General features: G+C 37.3%; 1 protein-coding gene across 2 annotated transcripts in view; it reads left to right on the top strand.

The window, feature by feature from the left end:
• CDK17 (cyclin dependent kinase 17) overlaps nucleotides 1-18,472 on the top strand; it is a 44,364-nt gene that overhangs the window by 12,555 nt on the left and 13,337 nt on the right. For both annotated transcript variants that reach the window (XM_049782813.1, XM_049782815.1), the window contains exons 3-9: nucleotides 3,453-3,586; nucleotides 4,547-4,672; nucleotides 13,351-13,407; nucleotides 14,890-15,004; nucleotides 15,924-16,018; nucleotides 16,186-16,248; nucleotides 17,743-17,866. In XM_049782813.1, the coding sequence (XP_049638770.1) occupies nucleotides 3,453-3,586; nucleotides 4,547-4,672; nucleotides 13,351-13,407; nucleotides 14,890-15,004; nucleotides 15,924-16,018; nucleotides 16,186-16,248; nucleotides 17,743-17,866 (714 nt within the window). The remainder of the gene's footprint in view (nucleotides 1-3,452; nucleotides 3,587-4,546; nucleotides 4,673-13,350; nucleotides 13,408-14,889; nucleotides 15,005-15,923; nucleotides 16,019-16,185; nucleotides 16,249-17,742; nucleotides 17,867-18,472) is intronic.

Here is an 18,472-nt window from a genome sequence, read left to right as displayed (position 1 = left end):
CAGAAATCATTCCTAGCAGTCTCCAGGGACTATATGGGATGCTGGAATTCGAACCACTGTCCTTCTGCATGCAAGGCAAACTCCCAAACTCCATGCTATCTCTCCGGCCCCTGTCAGCTCCTTTTTTGACTTCACTACTTTCTTCATTTTGTCCCTGTCATTGGCTTTGATCATTTTGATTACAGTTGAGTCTTGGAATATTTCTATTTGAGGATTTATTGCTATGACCTTTCAGGTCTTTGGATCTCAATACCTGTACTCTTCAATTCTGGGTATATGTGATTTCCTTAGTGGTTCAGAATTTACCTTTAAGTTTTTCAGATTCTAATGATTCTTACATTGCTTCTGAACTCACCTTTTAGTTCTGTGGTGTCTTATTCATTTATTTTCAAGCTTTTTTCAAACTCAGTTTTCCAAAAGTTTTCATAGCTCATCTTGAGTTCATTGATCATTTCTCATTTCCTGCTGTTACTACTGCTTATCATCACCTACCATACTTATGTTTTCTCACTTCTGATTATAGCTTTCTCGTTTCTCTCCCACACTTTCTTGTGCTACCTGGTGCCATAATTTTGTTTGTTTTGAATTGATTAAACATGGTGTCACTAAAATCATTCTCTAAATTGATAGTTGACTTATACTAGTACAGTCTTATGTGTTACTGTTTTTTGCTGTTGAGCTTGGTGAACTGGTTGTGCTCCTACTGGAAGGTTGGAGGAGCAGCAGCAGAGGGTCAGAGATATGGTTCCATAATTGCTATATTTTTGGATATATTAAGAGTTTCAGTTTGTTATAGCCGATGCGATATGTCATTAATTTTTTTAAATTCTAGTTTGGGGGACACACTCAACAGTGCTCAGGGGTTACTCCTGGCTCTACATTCAGGAATTACTCCTGGTGGTATATGGGAAAATATGGGGTGCCAGGAATTGAACCTGGGTCTGCTGCATGCAAGGCCATGTCCAACCTGCTAGACTATTGCTCCAGCCCTGTGTTGTCAACATTTTAAAGTAATTGCAGACCATAATAGTAGGCTTCAAATGTTGGGTACTATTATATTAGGGATCAGTCACCTGTACATTAGTATTTGATACCAACCTATTTTTTGTTCAGATATTCATAAAAATATAATTTGAAGTATATTTTAAATTGTTTGTTAAACTATGATAATCCATTACCATTTACAAGTGCTTATCAGTGTAATAAAAATTTTCTCAGTAGGTATATTAATGAAAAATATAGAACTGTATGAATTTTAAGAATGTTGGGTCCTGGGGCCAGAGAGATAGCATGGAGGTAAGGCGTTTGCCTCTCATGCAAAAAGTCAGTGGATCGAATCCCCAGAGTCCCATATGGTCTCCTGAGCCTGCCAGGAGCGATTTCTGAGCGTAGAGCCAGGAGTAACCCCTGAGCACTGCCTGGTGTGACCCAAAAACAAACAAACAAAAATGTTAGGTCCTTGAAGATTTCTAAATACTCAAATTAAAGCTAATAATGTACATTGAATGTCTAAATTTTTAGGTTTAAGATGCCTTTTTTGAAACATTTACAATGTTTAAACATAACATATTTACAAATGTCACATAATCTTCAAGGTCTTATCATCAGATAAAGTTGTGGTATATATACATATATAATGGAGTACTATGCTACTACATGAAAAGGTGAAATTTTACAGTTCTCTACAACTTGTGTGTCATGTTATGTGAAGTGAGTCAGAAGGAACAGGACAAATACCAATGATCTTATTCCTCTGTGACACATAGGAGAAACAAAACACAAAGAATTGACAATATTGAAGCATGACAAACCCTTGGCCTTGCATTACAAAATTGAGAGTAGCAGGAGCCAGGGAAATGGGAAGTGAAGATACAAACTAGAAATAATATAAGGACATTGGGAAAGCCCTTGCCACTATGGTGTCAGGGAAATAACAATAGTGGTTACCTTGCATGCAGCTGATCTGGATTCAATTCCTGGCATCGAATATGGTACCCTGGACATAATAATTCTTTAGTACCACCAGTGTGATGACCACTTCCCCTGAAAAAAGTAAAGTCCACTTACCTAATTTTTAATTGTTTAAAATCCTTTTTTGAGGGGGGGCACACCCAGCAACACTAGGGTTACTCCTGGCTCTTCACTCAGAGATCCATTCCTGACAGGCTCTGGGGATGATATGGGATGCTGGGTCTCAAACCTGGGCCTGTCTCAGGTCGGTCACTTGCAAAGCAGGTACCCTACCACTGTGGTATTCCTCCGGCCCCAATTCTTTGATTTTTAATCACTCGTCACTTCATTGGATTATTTCTTGAGCCTCTTGTACCAGGGACATTTAAATTCCAGAATGAAAGAGTGAATCTGAGGGATCCTTTATATTAGACTCCTATAAAAGGATGTAATAAGATCCTCAGAAGTCTTCCTGTAAAAGCACATAATGGAAAAAATGTTCTTCCATACAGGAGGTGCATACATAAGAATCATTTGTATCTGTGGTTAGAAAGAATTTTACAGAATGATGATACAAGATTAGTTTTGAATAATAATGAGTTTACAAGACTGATAAAATTGAGAAAGCATTTCTTGAAGATAAGAAAGGCAGTATAGTAAATCTTAGCAGCATGAAACACTCGATGCATTAGGGTAAGTGAATGATTATATAGATATGATTAATGGTCAGAGATTAATGGCACTTTTTTCTGAAAGACATTTCTCCCTCCTCCCCACTGGATCAGTTGACAAATGCAAAATACATAAGAGCTATACAAATACACAAGTTTGTTATTAAGAAACCCAGGCGGAAATAATCTCGTATTTTTTGTGTAACTAAAAAAATTATGCAATCCACCTTGTATTCTAATTTAATTATAGCATTTCCATTAGATTTTAGGTAGTTCTGGTACAAAATAGATATTTGGTAAATAATTTTTGAACTGTTGCTTTATTTTTTACACTGGGATAAGGAGAAGCAACATAATCTGCTTTAGACAAAATTTAAAATAAAACCCAGAATTTACTTATTTGAATGTAGAATCAATGATAACGAAGTATTCAATAGAAAAATAATAAACTAATAGAAAGCAAAAGACAATATTTCTATTTTAGTTATGCCTGTAAATAAATGTTTGACCTTTGATTTCACTTATCCTTTTAAGGTTTCATTTCCCATGTCTGGAAAATAAGATCTGATTGTCAAATGTTACTTTCAATAGGTAATTTTATTACTCAGCTCTCAATACTAATGTGAATGCTAGTTTTAAGAATAATCTTGAGACTAAAAGAGTTTATGTTTTTTATCTGTTATCTGTAGGTCTCTGATTCACAGAATGTAATACTTTTTATGCTCTGGTGTATTTCCTGTTAGCTCTCAACATCTTGTCTATGATGATAGTAAAAATCGTGAGAAGGTAGCATATTTTTTGGTATTGGTAACGTTTCATTTTGTTATACAGATATTGTTCACGAAAACCTCAAAATGGGATCAGATGGTGAGAGTGACCAAGCTTCTGGGACATCTTCTGATGAAGTTCAGTCACCTACAGGTGTCTGTCTTAGAAATCGCATACACAGACGGATCTCAATGGAGGTAACTGTTAGATATAGAAGTATGCTTAGCTGAGAGTTTTGTATAGACTTGCATGCATACTGATGTAAAGATAGTTTCTTTACATTAATAAAGAATAATCTTAGAAATTTATTTTTCTTAATACCTACTATCCTAAAGCAAATATATACTAATTGTATTAATATTTCTGTAAAACACTATATAGCAGATTCATTGTAGGGGAAATGTGAATATTTTTTTAGATTCCAGAAATCTGATTGTGAAGCCCTCCTTTTAGAAAACTTTTTAATTATATCTTTGAGATTTATCTGGACACATTTATAAATATTTCAGTTTCAAAAAGTACAAAATGTATGCCATCCTCTAAATTTTTTATTTAGTATTATTTTTACCTTTGTTAGCCATACCTACTAATATATTACATGTCAAAATTTTCATATAAAAGCTCATTTCCAGGGCTGGAGAGCTAGCACAGCAGTAAGGCGTTTGCCTTAGACGCAGAAGGACGGTGGTTCGAATCCCAGCATCCCATATGGTCCCCCGAGCCTGCTAGGAGCGATTTCTGAGTGTGGAGTCAGGAGTAACCCCTGAGCGCTCTTGGGTGTGACTCAAAAACCAAAAAAAAATACAAAAACCGAAAAAAAGCTCATTTTCTTTTCCTAGTCAACATTACATATATCTTGATGGTACTAGATGATTATGAATGCCATTTCAGTATTTACATTGTAGACTGTAATTATTTTCTCTTTTTGAAAAAGTGAATATATTTTGAAATACTAATATTGTTGCTTATTTTTCAGTGCTATTTAGTTGAGGTAATTTTGTATTTAGGGCTTATTCCTGCCTTCTATAATAGCAACAATACTTAATACTGCTCATAACTAAAAAACAATGTAGAACCTATGAATCCAAATGGTTCTTGTTGTTCTTGTAGTTAGCCTACAAATGATATTTTCCTTGTCTTTTTTTTTCTTCATAAAGGATTTAAATAAGAGGCTATCACTGCCTGCAGATATCAGAATACCTGATGGGTATCTTGAAAAGTTGCAGATAAATAGTCCACCATTTGACCAGCCAATGAGCCGAAGGTCTCGTCGAGCTTCCTTAGTAAGTTTGTCATCTCTTATACATATACATACATACATATATATTTTGTTTGTTTGTTTTTGTTTGGGTCACACCCGGCAGCAATCAGGGGTTACTCCTGGCTTTATGCTTAGAAATTACTCTTGGCAGGCTCAGGGGACCATATGGGATGCCGGAATCTCTGTCCTTCTGCATGCAAGGCAAACACCTTATCTCCATGCTATCTCTCAGGCCCCATCTCTTATACCTATATTATCAGGTCTGCTTGTTTTATCTTTCTGGGTATAACATTTTTTTATAAATATATTTAATTTTTGAATAAATTCTATTCATTGCTTTCTGGATTTTGTTTTCCGTATGTAAGTGTTAACGATATTGCAATAAGATTTAAGCTATGTTCTGTTTTATTGGGGGTAAGTTATTGATATATGTTGGCTGTGCAGAATATATTAATAATTTTCATTAATGGGTCCGGAGCAGTGGCACTAGAGGTAAGGCATCTGCATTGCAAGCACTAGGACCGACCGTGGTTCGATACCCCGGCAAAAAAACAAAAAAATAATTTATTTTTATTAAGTGCTAAAAAGTATATAAACAATTTTGTCCATCTGAATTTTTACAAACTTAACCAATATTTAATATCATTTTCCCTATATTCTAGTGCCAAATATTAATTTTATCTATGTTCCTTACTATTTTTATTATATTGTTTATAGTTTGATTTAATTATTTGAAAGTTTTTTCATTCTCATTTATTGACATATTTAAAGTGCTTTTGAATATATATTATTTAAAATTTTGAATTTGATATTTAAAGTATACAAATACATTCTTCCTATAATAGGCTAATTTTCCTCAGTGTTATACTTGTTTTGGGTTATTGAATGTAGTTATAGTTCATTGTTTTGTCTTATTTGAGTCATGTCTTGTGCTCAGCTTGGGTACCCCATGTTGTACACCAGACCTTACATGTTGTTGTTGTTTTTTTTTGTTGGGTGGTGCTGGGGTTTGAACCCAGATTGCCTCACATGCAAGGCAATGTATCTCAGCTATATCTCTTGCCTTCTTCCTTATTTTATTTATGTATTTTCCTGAAATGACATAGAGATTTAAGATTTATCTTGTCAGCTGTGTTTTATGTCTGTGTATGTGTGTGTCCTTATCATTTTTGAAATATGACTTCCCTTGAAACAGAAAAGGATTTCTTTGCGTTTGGTTTTTTTTTTTGAGGCTACACCTGATGGTGTTCAGGGCTTACCCCTGCCTCCTGGTTTTCCTAAGGATCACTCTTGATGCTCAGGAGCTTACTGATGTACTACTAGGGTTCAAACCGTGGTCAGGTATATACAAAGCAAGTGCCCTACCTGCAGTAGTATCATCACAGTTGCCCAGAAAGTTACTTCTGGGTTTCTGTGTATGACATAGAAGGTTTGGGAAATACATGGAAAAGAAAAATACACTTCGTATATGTTACAATTTGTTGCAATTGTTGTCAATTTCCACTGATAATATAGTCTTTTGTTGTTGTTTTTGTTTTGTTTTGTTTTTGGGTTACACCCGGCAGTGCTCAGGGGTTACTCCTGGCTGTCTGCTCAGAAATAGCTCCTGGCAGGCACGGGGGACTGACCATATGGGACACTGGGATTCGAACCAACCACCTTAGGTCTGGATTGGCTGCTTGCAAGGCAAGCACCGCTGTGCTATCTCTCCAGGCCCATGATAATATAGTCTTTATTTTAAAAAAATAATACTTTTTCAAGATAGCCTTCTAAAAGCATAAGAATGTTAATGCAGTGTACAGTAACTATAGTAAAAACTATCACTTGGGTAGAATTAGCAGACAAGTCACGGAATTATTTCTAGTGAAGAAAAACATAATTTTAGTAATTTGTGTTCATCAACTTCAAATGAGTTCTTACTGATACTTAGCTATTCTGTCTTTCTCTAACTCTAAATAGATGGTCTCAGGCCAGAGAGATAGCACAGCGGTAGCGCATTTGCCTTGCAAGCGCTGACCCAGGACCAATGGTAGTTCGAATCCCGCCATCTCATATGGTCCCCCATGCCTGCCAGGATTGATTTCTAAGCAGAGAGCCAGGAGTAACCCCTGAGTGTCATCAGGTGTGGCCCAAAAACCAAAAAAAAAAAAAAAAAAAAAATAGATGGTCTCTCTTTCTACAAGTTAGAGAAGTCAATTAGCTAGAAATTTACATTTCCTCTGTAACAAATATGAGATTTACCTAATCTGCAGTATTTTTCTTACTCTACCGTTTAAAGGGTTGAGAAATTATCCTTTCTCTCACATTGGCTCAGGATGCTTAACTTTGTTATCCCTAGTATACTCTCATGTGTTCAGTATCATTCTCTTAACTCTGAACTCTTCCAATTGACTTTATATTTAATTTATATTTACATCGTTCTGAAATGAATGTTTTAGGTATTCTAAAAGAGAACATAAATAGCTCTCAATACCATATGTCCAGTTATTCCCATTGTTTATATTTTTTAATTACTTAAGTACATTTGTCACAGTTAAGGACTAACCATTGTTATAAACTCCATACTTCAATTCAGATTTTCCCAGTTTTTACTGTTCTAGGATGCCACCCAGAATACATACCATTGTCATATCTCATCTTAAAGATAGTGGTTGTTGGATTGGTATATTTAAAATGAACCAATTAAAATTCTTTTTTTTGGGGTCACACCCAGCAATGCTCAAGGGTTAGTTACTCCTGGCTCTACACTCAGAAATCGCCCCTGGCAGGCACGGGGAACCATATGGTATGCCGGGATTTGAACAACCGACCTTCTGCATGCAAGGCAAATGCCTTACCTCCATGCTGTCTCTCCAGCCCCAAATTTAAAATGCATTTCTAGTTAATAAGAAACAAAATATTCAGGGGCTGGAGTGGTGGCACAGCAAGTAGGGTGTTTGCCTTGCATGCACCTGACCCGGATTTGATTTCCCGCATCCCATATGATCCCCAAGCCTGCCAGGAGTAATTTATGAGTGCAGAGCCAAGAATAACTCCTGAGTGCTGTTGATTGTGGCCAAAAACCAAGCCCCCTCCGTCCCCACAAAAAGAAAAAGGAATAGAATATTCTAACGCAACTTCTTCTTATATTTGAGTCACACATCTGAGGGGGTGTGGGTGTTAAGGATTAATTCTTGGCTTTTTGCTCAGGGGTGCTGATCAGATCCAGCGCGATATGTGGTGCTGGGGATCCAGCTCGATTTGCTAGGTGCAAAGCAAGCACCTTACCTATGGTACTATCTGACTCTTGGTATGTTTAATTAAACATTAATGAAAAAGTTCTTGTTATTAAGATTCATTGTTGCATGTACAACAGTGGAATACCCAGAGGAAGGTGTTTTGTTTTGTTTTGTTTTGCTTTGTTTTGTTGACAAACCCACCAGTACTCAAGAGATTACTCCTGACTCTGCACTCAGAATTTATTCCTGGCAGGTTCAGGGATCATATGGGTTACTGAGGATTGAACTTGGATCAGTCCCACATAAGGCAAGACGCCCTCCCTGCTGTGCTATTGCGGTAGCCCCAACGGTGAAAGTTTTGTGAGACTGTTACTGAGTATGACTTTGAGTAGGTGAAAGTCTGTCTATAAACATGTCTCATTATAGCAAAGTTATAAGTTATTCACATGTAAAAGTAAAAATCACTGTCCACCCACAACTCAGTTTATCCATGGGCATGTACACTGTCAGAATAACCAAAGTTTTTTTAAGACGCAATGCTATTTTCTCTATCCCTCATCTTTGTTAAAGGGATAGAACATATCTTAACAGTAGCAGTAATTTTCACAAGGAGACAAGTGGGTTTTGAAAACCATTTTCCTTTTCCTACAGTATTTTTTATATACACTTTGGTTTTTAATTGACATCTATTGAGCTTTTATATGTACATTTTATATATTTGATTGGATGCTTAATTATAAAGAACTGCATTGCAACTTGTTAATTTATCATTAACCTCTGTAATATATTGATTAGATTGCCAGAACCAGAATAATCAAGAAAATTTTCCATTAAGATCAGTATTCACGGGGCCGGAGAGATAGCATGGAGGTAAGGCGTTTGCCTTTCATGCAGAAGGTCATCGGTTTGAATCCCGGCGTCCCATATGGTCCCCCGAGCCTGCCAGGAGCGATTTCTGAGCATAAAGCCAGGAGTAACCCCTGAGCGCTGCCGGGTGTGACCCCCCCCCCAAAAAAAAAAAAAAAAAAGATCAGTATTCACCAGAGAGATAACACAGCAGTAGGGTGTCTGCCTCGCACGCAGCCGATCTAGGACAGACCATGGTTCGAATCCCGGCATCCCATATAGTACCCTGTGCCTGCCAGAAACAATTTCTGAGCACCGAACCAGGAGTAAATTCTGAGTACCACTGGGTGGGTGTGACCCAAAACCCAAAAAGAAAAAAATAAAGATCAATATCCATTGTAAATTATATATTATAGTGTAGCTATTTGCAAGGGACTGCCAAAGCTAAGTATTCTCTTCGAGTAGGGAGATTTTAGAAAAAGTTGTCTTCCATTTATTTAGAAAGCAGAATTGGAGCCAAATAGATAGTCCAGGGCTTAAGTGTTTTCTGTGCACCACATATGTTCCTTTGCCATGGCTAGGATTAAGTTCTGAGCACCTCTAAGTCTGGCCCCAGAGAAGCATGCAAAAAATAAAAGCCAAATTAAAGGTTTTAAAATAAAAAAATTTTGGAGGCCAGAGCAGGCAGGGTGCTTGCCTTGTGCTTTGACCAACCCAGGTTCTATCCCCAGCACCCATTATGGTCTGCCAGGAATAAACCCTGAACACTGCCAGATATGGCCCCAAAACAAACAAATCAAATCAGTTTTGTTCTTTTCCTTAAGCTATTATTTCTGAGTATCCTTAAGAAACTTAAAATATTTTAAAATAATCTAAGGTGGAATTTAATAGAGGTGTGAATTTTGAAACAAATAGTATATATCTTCACTGTGTTCCAAGTAACTAGCATTGCGCTTGGTAAATATTGAATAGATGAACTTCGTCTCTGACCTCTGAGTAATTTCTGTAAGGTAGCATATCAACAAGCCGGTCATTATGATTATTATTAATCTTTCTTCTTTTTTTGGGTCACACTCGACAACGCTCAGGGGTTCCTCCTGGCTCTACACTCAGAAGTTGCCCCCGGCAGGCCTTGGGGGACCATATGGGATGCCGGAATTCGAACCACTGTCCTTCTGCATGCAAGGCAAATGCCTTGCTGTTGTGCTATCTCTCTAGCCCCTATTATTAATCTTGTCGTGTTCAGCATATTAAAATTTCTAGAAAGGTTGCTTACATTTTAAGGACTTGATACATTCTCCAAATTGGAAATTATTAAATGGGTGGCGAGGTGGATCCATTTTACTCTGAATTAGGTTATAATAGACAATTTGCAATTGGATTCTCTACCTGCCAGGGGATGGGCTGTTTAGTAACATTTAAATACTTAATCCTGATAATTGGGTGTAATATTTATAGGATTTACTTTTTTAAAAGTAGACTTCCAAATTATTTAATGACTACTAAATTTTTTTTTCTGAACAGTAACCTTTTATAGTTTTGATTTGTTTTTTGATGCACCCTTACATTACGTTTCGTATATATATACTTTATTTGGTAATCTTGGTAACATTTTCCTCTTTTATTTTTGCAAGCTTGAACATGTAGTTGACCCACATATTAATTATAGCAGACCTGTGTTTGTCTGTCAGTCACCATTGAACCTGTGTACTATTTTAAGGGTGGGCTAGCATGTATTTGAAGGATTTTTTTTTGTAAGATAGTAAGAAAATTTCTCAATTCCTGATAGGAAAAAGTTCCTAGATTGTCATATTTCTTTGGTTCTTTTTTTTTTTTTTTTTTTTTTTTTGTGGTTTTTGGGTCACACCCGGCAGTGCTCAGAGGTTATTCCTGGCTCCAGGCTCAGAAATTGCTCCTGGCAGGCACAGGGGACCATATGGGGCGCCGGGATTCAAACCGATGACCTCCTGCATGAAAGGCAAACGCCTTACCTCCATGCTATCTCTCCGGCCCCATTTCTTTGGTTCTTATTGTCATAAATGATGACTTTTTTCTCCTAGAGGCATGCTGTTTTATTCATATTAGTTTTCCATTTAGTCTCCTATACTTTTCTTTTTTTTTTTTTCCCTATACTTTTCTTTCTTAAAAGTTATGATGTGGGGCCGGGCGGTGGCGCTGGAGGTAAGGTGCCTGCCTTACCTGCGCTAGCCTAGGAGACGGACCGCGGTTCGATCCCCCGGCATCCCATATGGTCCCCCAAGCCAGGAGCGACTTCTGAGCGCATAGCCAGGAGTAACCCCTGAGCGTTACCGGGTGTGGCCCAAAAACCAAAAAAAAAAAAAAAAGTTATGATGTGGGGCTGGAGAAATAGCACCAGTGGTGTTTGCCTTGCAAGCAGCCGATCCAGGGCCTAAGGTGATTGGTTCGAATCCCGGTGCCCCATATGGTGCCTCGTGCCTGCCAGGAGCTATTTCTAATCAGTAAAAGTAACCCCTGAGCACAGCTGAGTGTGCCCCCCCCCAAAAAAAAAAGTTATGATGTAAGGGGCTGGAGTGATAGCACAGCAGCCGACTGGGAGGGACCTGGTTCAATTCTCAGCACCCATATGATCCTCCAGCCTGCCAGGGGTGATTTCTGAGTTCAGAGTCAGGAGTAACCTCTGAGCACTGCTGGGTGTGACCCAACAGTCAATCAATAAATAAAAGTTTTTAAAAAAGTTGTGATGTAAGATTTATAATTCATGACAAATGTACAGTAGTTGTGGGGTTTTTTTGTTTTTTTTTGTTTGTTTGTTTGTTTGTTTTGGCGGGGGGGAGGCATACCTGGTGATGCTCAGGTGTTACTCCTGGCTATGCGCTCAGAAATTGCTCCTGGCTTGGGGGAACCATATGGGATGCCAGGGGATTGAACCACAGTTTGCCTGGGTCAGCCATGTGCAAGGCAAACATCCTACTGCTGTGCCATTGCTCCGGCCCCTAGTTTTATGCTTGTGAATTGAAGCACCTGAATTCCAAAGAATAGGTACAAGAAAATATAATTTCTGGGGGCTGGCACAATAGCACAGCAGTAGGGTATTTGCCTTGCATGTAGCTGACACAAGACGAATCTGAGTTCTACTCCTGGCATCCCATATGGTCCCCCAAGCTTGCCAGGAGTGATTTCTGAGCACAGAAACAAGAGTAACCCGTGAACACTGCTGGGTGTGGCCCCAAAACAAAACCAAGCCAAAAAAAGTATATGTATATAATATAATCTCTAAAATTTGTGCAGCCTTCACAATTAGCCTTTATTTAAAGTAAATGTTTAAGATTATATGTTTAGATGGCCTATTTGAGCAGAATCAAGCTAAAAAATTATTATAGAAATGGTTTTATGAGGCCGGAGAAATAGCATGGAGATAAGGCGTTTGCCTTTCATGCAGAAGGTCATCGGTTCAAATCCTGGCGTCCCATATGGTCCCCCGAGCCTGCCAGGAGCGATTTCTGAGCATAGAGCCAGGAGTAACCCCTGAGCGATGTCAGGTGTGACCCAAAAACCAAACAATAAATAAATAAATGAATGGTTTTTATGTATCAGGAAGTGGCACTTGCCTCATTTTCTATATTAAAGATGAGCGGTGGCGGTAGAGGTAAGGTGTCTGCCTTGCAAGCTCTAGCCTTGGATGGACTGCGGTTCGATCGCCGGCATTATATGAGGTCACCGGGTATGGCCTGAGCGTCACCGGGTATGGCCCAAGCCCAAGAAAACAAAAAAAATAACAAAACAAACATTCTGTTTTTATTTGGAAAGTATCTTTTGTAGCTTTACTTTGTTATTCTGAATAGTTTATTTTTTTCTATTAAAAGAACTTAATAATAGTCATATACAAAATAATGTATAGGTAGTTGGTGTGTGTGTGTGTGTGTGTGTGTGAGAGAGAGAGAGAGAGAGAGAGAGAATGAGAATGTTGAGAATGTGTGTGTGTGTCTGTTTGTGTGTGTGTGTGATGGTACCAGTTCCTTACACAATCAGCTGCATTGTCAGCACATTTAGAATGGTTATTTTGGGGGCAGAGGGTGGGAGTGGGGTGGGTTCAGTGTTGGGTCACACCTGACAGTGCTGAGTACTTTTTTCTGGCTCTTTGCTTTGGGATTGCTTGTGACAAGACTCGGGGAAACACATGTGATCAAATTCCAGTTTTCCACATGTAAGGCAAATGATGCCTATTGATCTATCTCTCTGGACTTGAAATCATGTTATTTTAGAAAAAAAATTAAAACTTTGGTATTTTGGGGCCAGAGAAATAGCATGGAGGTAAGGCATTAGCCTCACATGCAGAAGGACAGTGGTTCAAATCCTGGCATCCCATATGGTCCCCCGAGCCTGCCAGAAGCAATTTCTGAGCAGAGTCAGAAGTAGTAACCCCTGAGCGCTTCTGGGTGTGACCCAGAAACCAAAACAGAAACACTTTGGTATTTCAAAAAATTTTAAGGTTTAGGAATGTTAAGTGATCTACAGTAAAAGATGGCCTGACAATTTTGTGAGCTTTGGTTTTGTTTGTTTTGAATGTTGATAATTTTTTATAGGAATATAGTTTTAGAAATTAAAGAAGAGATAATTTTTTAAGAATATTAATTTTCTAATTGTTTGCTTTCAGTCAGAAATTGGGTTTGGGAAAATGGAAACATACATAAAGCTGGAAAAGCTTGGGGAGGTAAGTAAATAATTTTTTAAATTTTTTTCTTGTTTAGTATCTCAACTCCTTTTTGGGGCCCAATTTTTGCCAGCTTAGAACAAATGTAAGTAATTGCTGTCTGAAAGATTATATCTTGTTCCCAAAAGGCAATAGCCTGTTAGAAGGAAGAAAAAGATCTTGATTTCTTTATTTTTTTTATTTTATTATTATTATTATTTATTATTATTATTATTATTATTTTTTGGTCACATCTGGCAGTGCTCAGGGTTTACTCCTGGCTCCACGCTCAGAAATCGCTCCTGGCAGGCTCAGGGGACCATATGGGACGCTGGGGTTCAAACTGATGACCTTCTGCATGAAAGGCAAATGCCTTACCTCGATGCTATCTCTCCGGCAGATCTTGATTTCTTGACATTACCCTACCTGAGAAGAAATCACTCTTTTGTAACTTGATAATCCTTCCTGAAACACAAAGAATTGTTTTCTTGAGACATTATGTAATACAATAAAGACAATAGAGAGCCATTATTTGATAATTAACCTCCTGGCATTCTTTTTTTTTTTTTTTTTTTGGTTTTTGGGCCACACCCGGTAACGCTCAGGGGTTACTCCTGGCTATGTGCTCAGAAGTTGCTCCTGGCTTGGGGGACCATATGGGACACCGGGGGATCGAACCGCGGTCCGCCCAAGGCTAGCGCAGGCAAGGCAGGCACCTTACCTTTAGCGCCACCGCCCGGCCCCGTTTATGCTGTCATGTGGGCAATTGCATGACTTGAAACCTGTGAAAAATCAAAATACTACCTTTGAATGGGAAGGAAATTCTCGCCTTAAATAGACTTTGATTTTCTTTAACTTACCAGTAGTTCTGATTTCACAGTGGCCTACCTCTCAGGATAAGTAAGAACAAAAACGAAACATAAGTTTAGACTTGGCTATTAGGAAATTTAAGTTCTGTCTTGGCAGCTTTCTCCAGAACAGTTTGTTTGGGGGCCGTACCTTGTGCTCAGGGCTTATTCCTGGCTCTGTGCTCAGAAATCATTCCTGGCTTGGCTAAAGGTGCTGGGTAGTGCTAGTAGTAGAACTAGAACTATTGGTTACAAAGCAAGTATACTCTCTCTGGCCCTTCTTTTGGGACATACTCTTTTTTGAGTTAAATTACTGAAAAAAATTTTCACAATTTTATAATGTAATTTTCATTTTAACTTTCTTTAATTTGGTAACATTACAGATTTAAAAACTCCTAGACCTAGGAATTTATCGTCTTTAATGCAAATTATTAAGAAATTAAATAAATGCCCTTATTTTTATACTTTTTGAGGTACTCTCTAGGGTTATATAAATGTATGGAAGCTGTGCATATGGAATTGGAAGCCCTCTTAGCTAAATGAAAATAATTACTGTGCTGTTTTCCTTGAATGATGTATTTTTTTAAATACATGTAAACTTCAGAATAAATTCTTGTGATTTGCTTTGTCTGTCTTTCAAAACTATATTTTATAGGGTACATATGCAACCGTATATAAAGGAAGGAGTAAATTGACAGAGAACTTGGTGGCATTAAAAGAGATCCGGTTAGAACATGAAGAAGGTGCACCTTGCACAGCTATTAGAGAAGGTATCATTTGATCTTTTGTGAACAATATGTATGAAAATTGTAAAACTAAAGCTGCATGATAGGAGTTCACTTATCACTTACTATAAAAAGAGCTTGGTGGGCCCGGAGAGATGGCACAGCGGCGTTTGCCTTGCAAGCAGCCGATTCAGGACCAAAGGTGGTTGGTTCGAATCCCGGTGTCCCATATGGTCCCCCGTGCCTGCCAGGAGCTATTTCTGAGCAGACAGCCAGGAGTAACCCCTGAGTACCGCCGGGTGTGACCTAAAAACTAAAAAAAAAAAAAAAAAAAAAAAAAAAGAGCTTGGATATAGAAATAACAAATGACAAGAAGCTATTTATAGACTATTAGAGAGCTAGTATTAGAAATTATTATAGAGAACCAATATAGCCCAACATAGTCAACAAAATGGAATTATCACATAGATTACAGTAAAATATTACTAAATCTTTGTCAGGAATAATTATTTGACACTGTGAAGTATTGAATGTTAATGTCTAGTGGGAAACTTATTTTAAGTTAAACTTAATTTAATTGATATTATTCTTTAAAAAGATAAGATTATCCAGAAAAGGGTTTGAGCCAACTGAGCAGTTTGGCCAGAATAAAGGTGAAGGGTAGAATAGTTAGGTATAAAGATACCTTGTGCATTTTTTTCTAAGTGAATTTTAGAATTTTAACATTTAAGAAAAAAATTAGAAGATGATATGAGAAGGGACTATTGGGGATCATTTTTATTTCTAAAAATATCAAATTCAGAAACAAAAGAATTTTAATTCTATTAAAGTTTCTCCTATAAATCTGTTGGTAAATTAGTGTTTTACACTTAGAAAATCTTACTCTCACTCAGTTCGTGTGTTACTTCAGGATCTTGTAAAGACTGACCACCACCTAAAGTGGATTTATTTTTCTTTTTTGCAGTTTCACTATTAAAGGATCTAAAACATGCAAATATAGTGACTTTACATGACATTGTTCACACAGATAAATCTTTGACCTTGGTCTTTGAGTATTTGGTAAGTATTTAATATTGTTTTTTTTAAAAAGCTCCAGTTCTTGATATTTAATTAAATTGTGGTGCATTCACTATTTCTTAATTTTTTTGATTAAACAATAAGAAAATCAGTGATGCCTCATGAGAATCACGTGCCCCATGATAAACGTGGTTTATTTGTTTTTCCAGGATAAAGACCTAAAGCAGTACATGGATGACTGTGGAAATATCATGAGCATGCACAATGTAAAGGTATGTTTTAATATGTCGTTTTTAAATTGATAAAGGATGGAATTGAACCTTCAGTGGCATATTTAATGTATACAAACATTGATTTATTATAATGTACACATGAAGCTTTTGTGTAATGTTAAAATACAGTGTTGTTAATTCAGCCAAAAATTAGAGGCAGACACTCAGCATTGATGAATACATAATGTAATGATAGAAGCACCAGCCTATGACTTCTGCTTCTGAAGTTTCTGTTTGGCATTTTTACTTGAAAATAGGAACCACTGTTAGCTGTTTTGGAGACGTGTTGGGTCCCCTTTCATTGATGGGAAGTGTTAGGAATAGAAGAGGTTGACATACATCACATAGAGTGTCAGCAATTATACTTAGGATTTTTGCACATGTTAGAAATGAATTTTACATCTCGACTATCTCCTGACCTTTCTGACATTTAAAATAAGATACTGTCCTCTGAACTAGCATATGTAAAACTTTTTATCATAGTGCCGCTTAGAATAAGGTCTTTGTAAAAGAGCTTCATGTAGTCTTAAAAATTGTCATCAGGGCTGGAGAGAGATCGTGGAGGTAGGGCGTTTTCTTTTCTTTTCTTTTTTTTTTTTTTTGGTTTTGGGCCATACCCGGCGTTGCTCAGGGGTTACTCCTGGCTGTCTGCTCAGAAATAGTTCCTGGCAGGCACGGGGGACCATATGGGAGCACCAGGATTCGAACCAACCACCTTTGGTCCTGGATCGGCTGCTTGCAAGGCAAATGCTGCTGTGCTATCTCTCCGGGCCCGGGCGTTTGCTTTTCATGCAGAAGGTCATCGGTTCGAATCCCGGTATCCCATATGGTCCCCTGAGCCTGCCAGGAGTGATTTCTGAGCATAGAGCCAGGAGTAACCCCTGAGCTTGCCCGAGTGTGACCCAAAAACAAAAAACAAACAAACAAAGTTATTGTTATCATTGTCATGATTTCTTTCACATTTTACACTGATTCTCTTAAATTATAAAATACAATTAAAGGTTTATTCTATTTGTTTTTAAAAGGTAGTGAGAGAGGGTGGGTTAGGTTATTTTTATAGCACATAATTTACCTGAGCAGCACTATTCTCATTGACACTTTAGGGGTTTCAGAACAACACCAATTTTGATCCCTTATTTTAAAGTTTGTGTCCTATACCTTGTTTTTATTAGAGTTGATGAATGGATAGTGATTAATTGGTGGTTTTCCCAAAATGCTCTAATCAAACAGTAAGCCTTTATATAAATTTATACAATTTATAGGGATATGTTAGATATTTTCTATGACAAATACTAAGAGTTTCTTTCCATAAATACTATATAGATAGTACTTCAAAGAGAACAATAAATTGTAAACGTTTAAAACCTGTAAAGAAAAAAAAAACAACCTGTAAAGGGCTTTTTTCCCCTCTTCTGTAGACCAATTGCTTTCCAGCTTTCATCAAAATATATCTGTCTCTCTGCAAGATTAATATTTGTTTATTTGTTTCTGTAGTTGTTTTTATATCAAATTCTACGTGGTTTGGCTTATTGCCATAGAAGAAAGGTGTTACACCGAGACTTGAAACCACAGAACCTTCTCATTAATGAAAAAGGAGAATTAAAGCTCGCAGATTTTGGTATGGAATGTTTAAAGATGCTTATAAATAGCTATAGGTCTTGAGTATAAAAGAATAATTGTTGGGAGAAAAAAAAAGAATAATTGTTGGGCCAGAGTAATAGTACATTGGGTACAGTTTGCCCTGTACACGGCTGACCAGTGTAAAAGAGTGATTCCTGAGTACAGAGCCAGGAGAAACCCCTGAGCATAGCCAGGTGGGGCTAAAAACCAAAATATAAACATAAATAAAAGAATAATTGTTGAATCTGTGTGTGGAAATTTGACCTAGAGCCAATGGAATAAGATATTTTACAGAACTTTGGTGGGTGACTTAAGTTAGTGAATGTTAAAAGGTACCAGTTTTGTGGATATGGTCCTTATGCCACTAAGGGTCTTGAGTTCGTTTGAGAGGTTCTAGTATATTATCAAATACATCATTTTATTGGTATGTTATGACATTCTTCATAGATATAATTCTATTAAAGTTTAGTTTTAACAGCCATAATAAAGCAAGTCTCACAGTAAGTAAAATAGGTGCTTCCAAACAAAATTACATTTTGGACATTTGTTTTTTTCTACTTTGAGCTTCAGACCTTACCAGTATTTAAAGATACTTAAAGACTTT

This window comes from Suncus etruscus, chromosome 11 (assembly GCF_024139225.1).
Source record: "Suncus etruscus isolate mSunEtr1 chromosome 11, mSunEtr1.pri.cur, whole genome shotgun sequence".
In the NCBI taxonomy this organism is placed as follows: domain Eukaryota; kingdom Metazoa; phylum Chordata; class Mammalia; order Eulipotyphla; family Soricidae; genus Suncus; species Suncus etruscus.
This window is presented reverse-complemented; position numbering and strand designations above follow the sequence as displayed.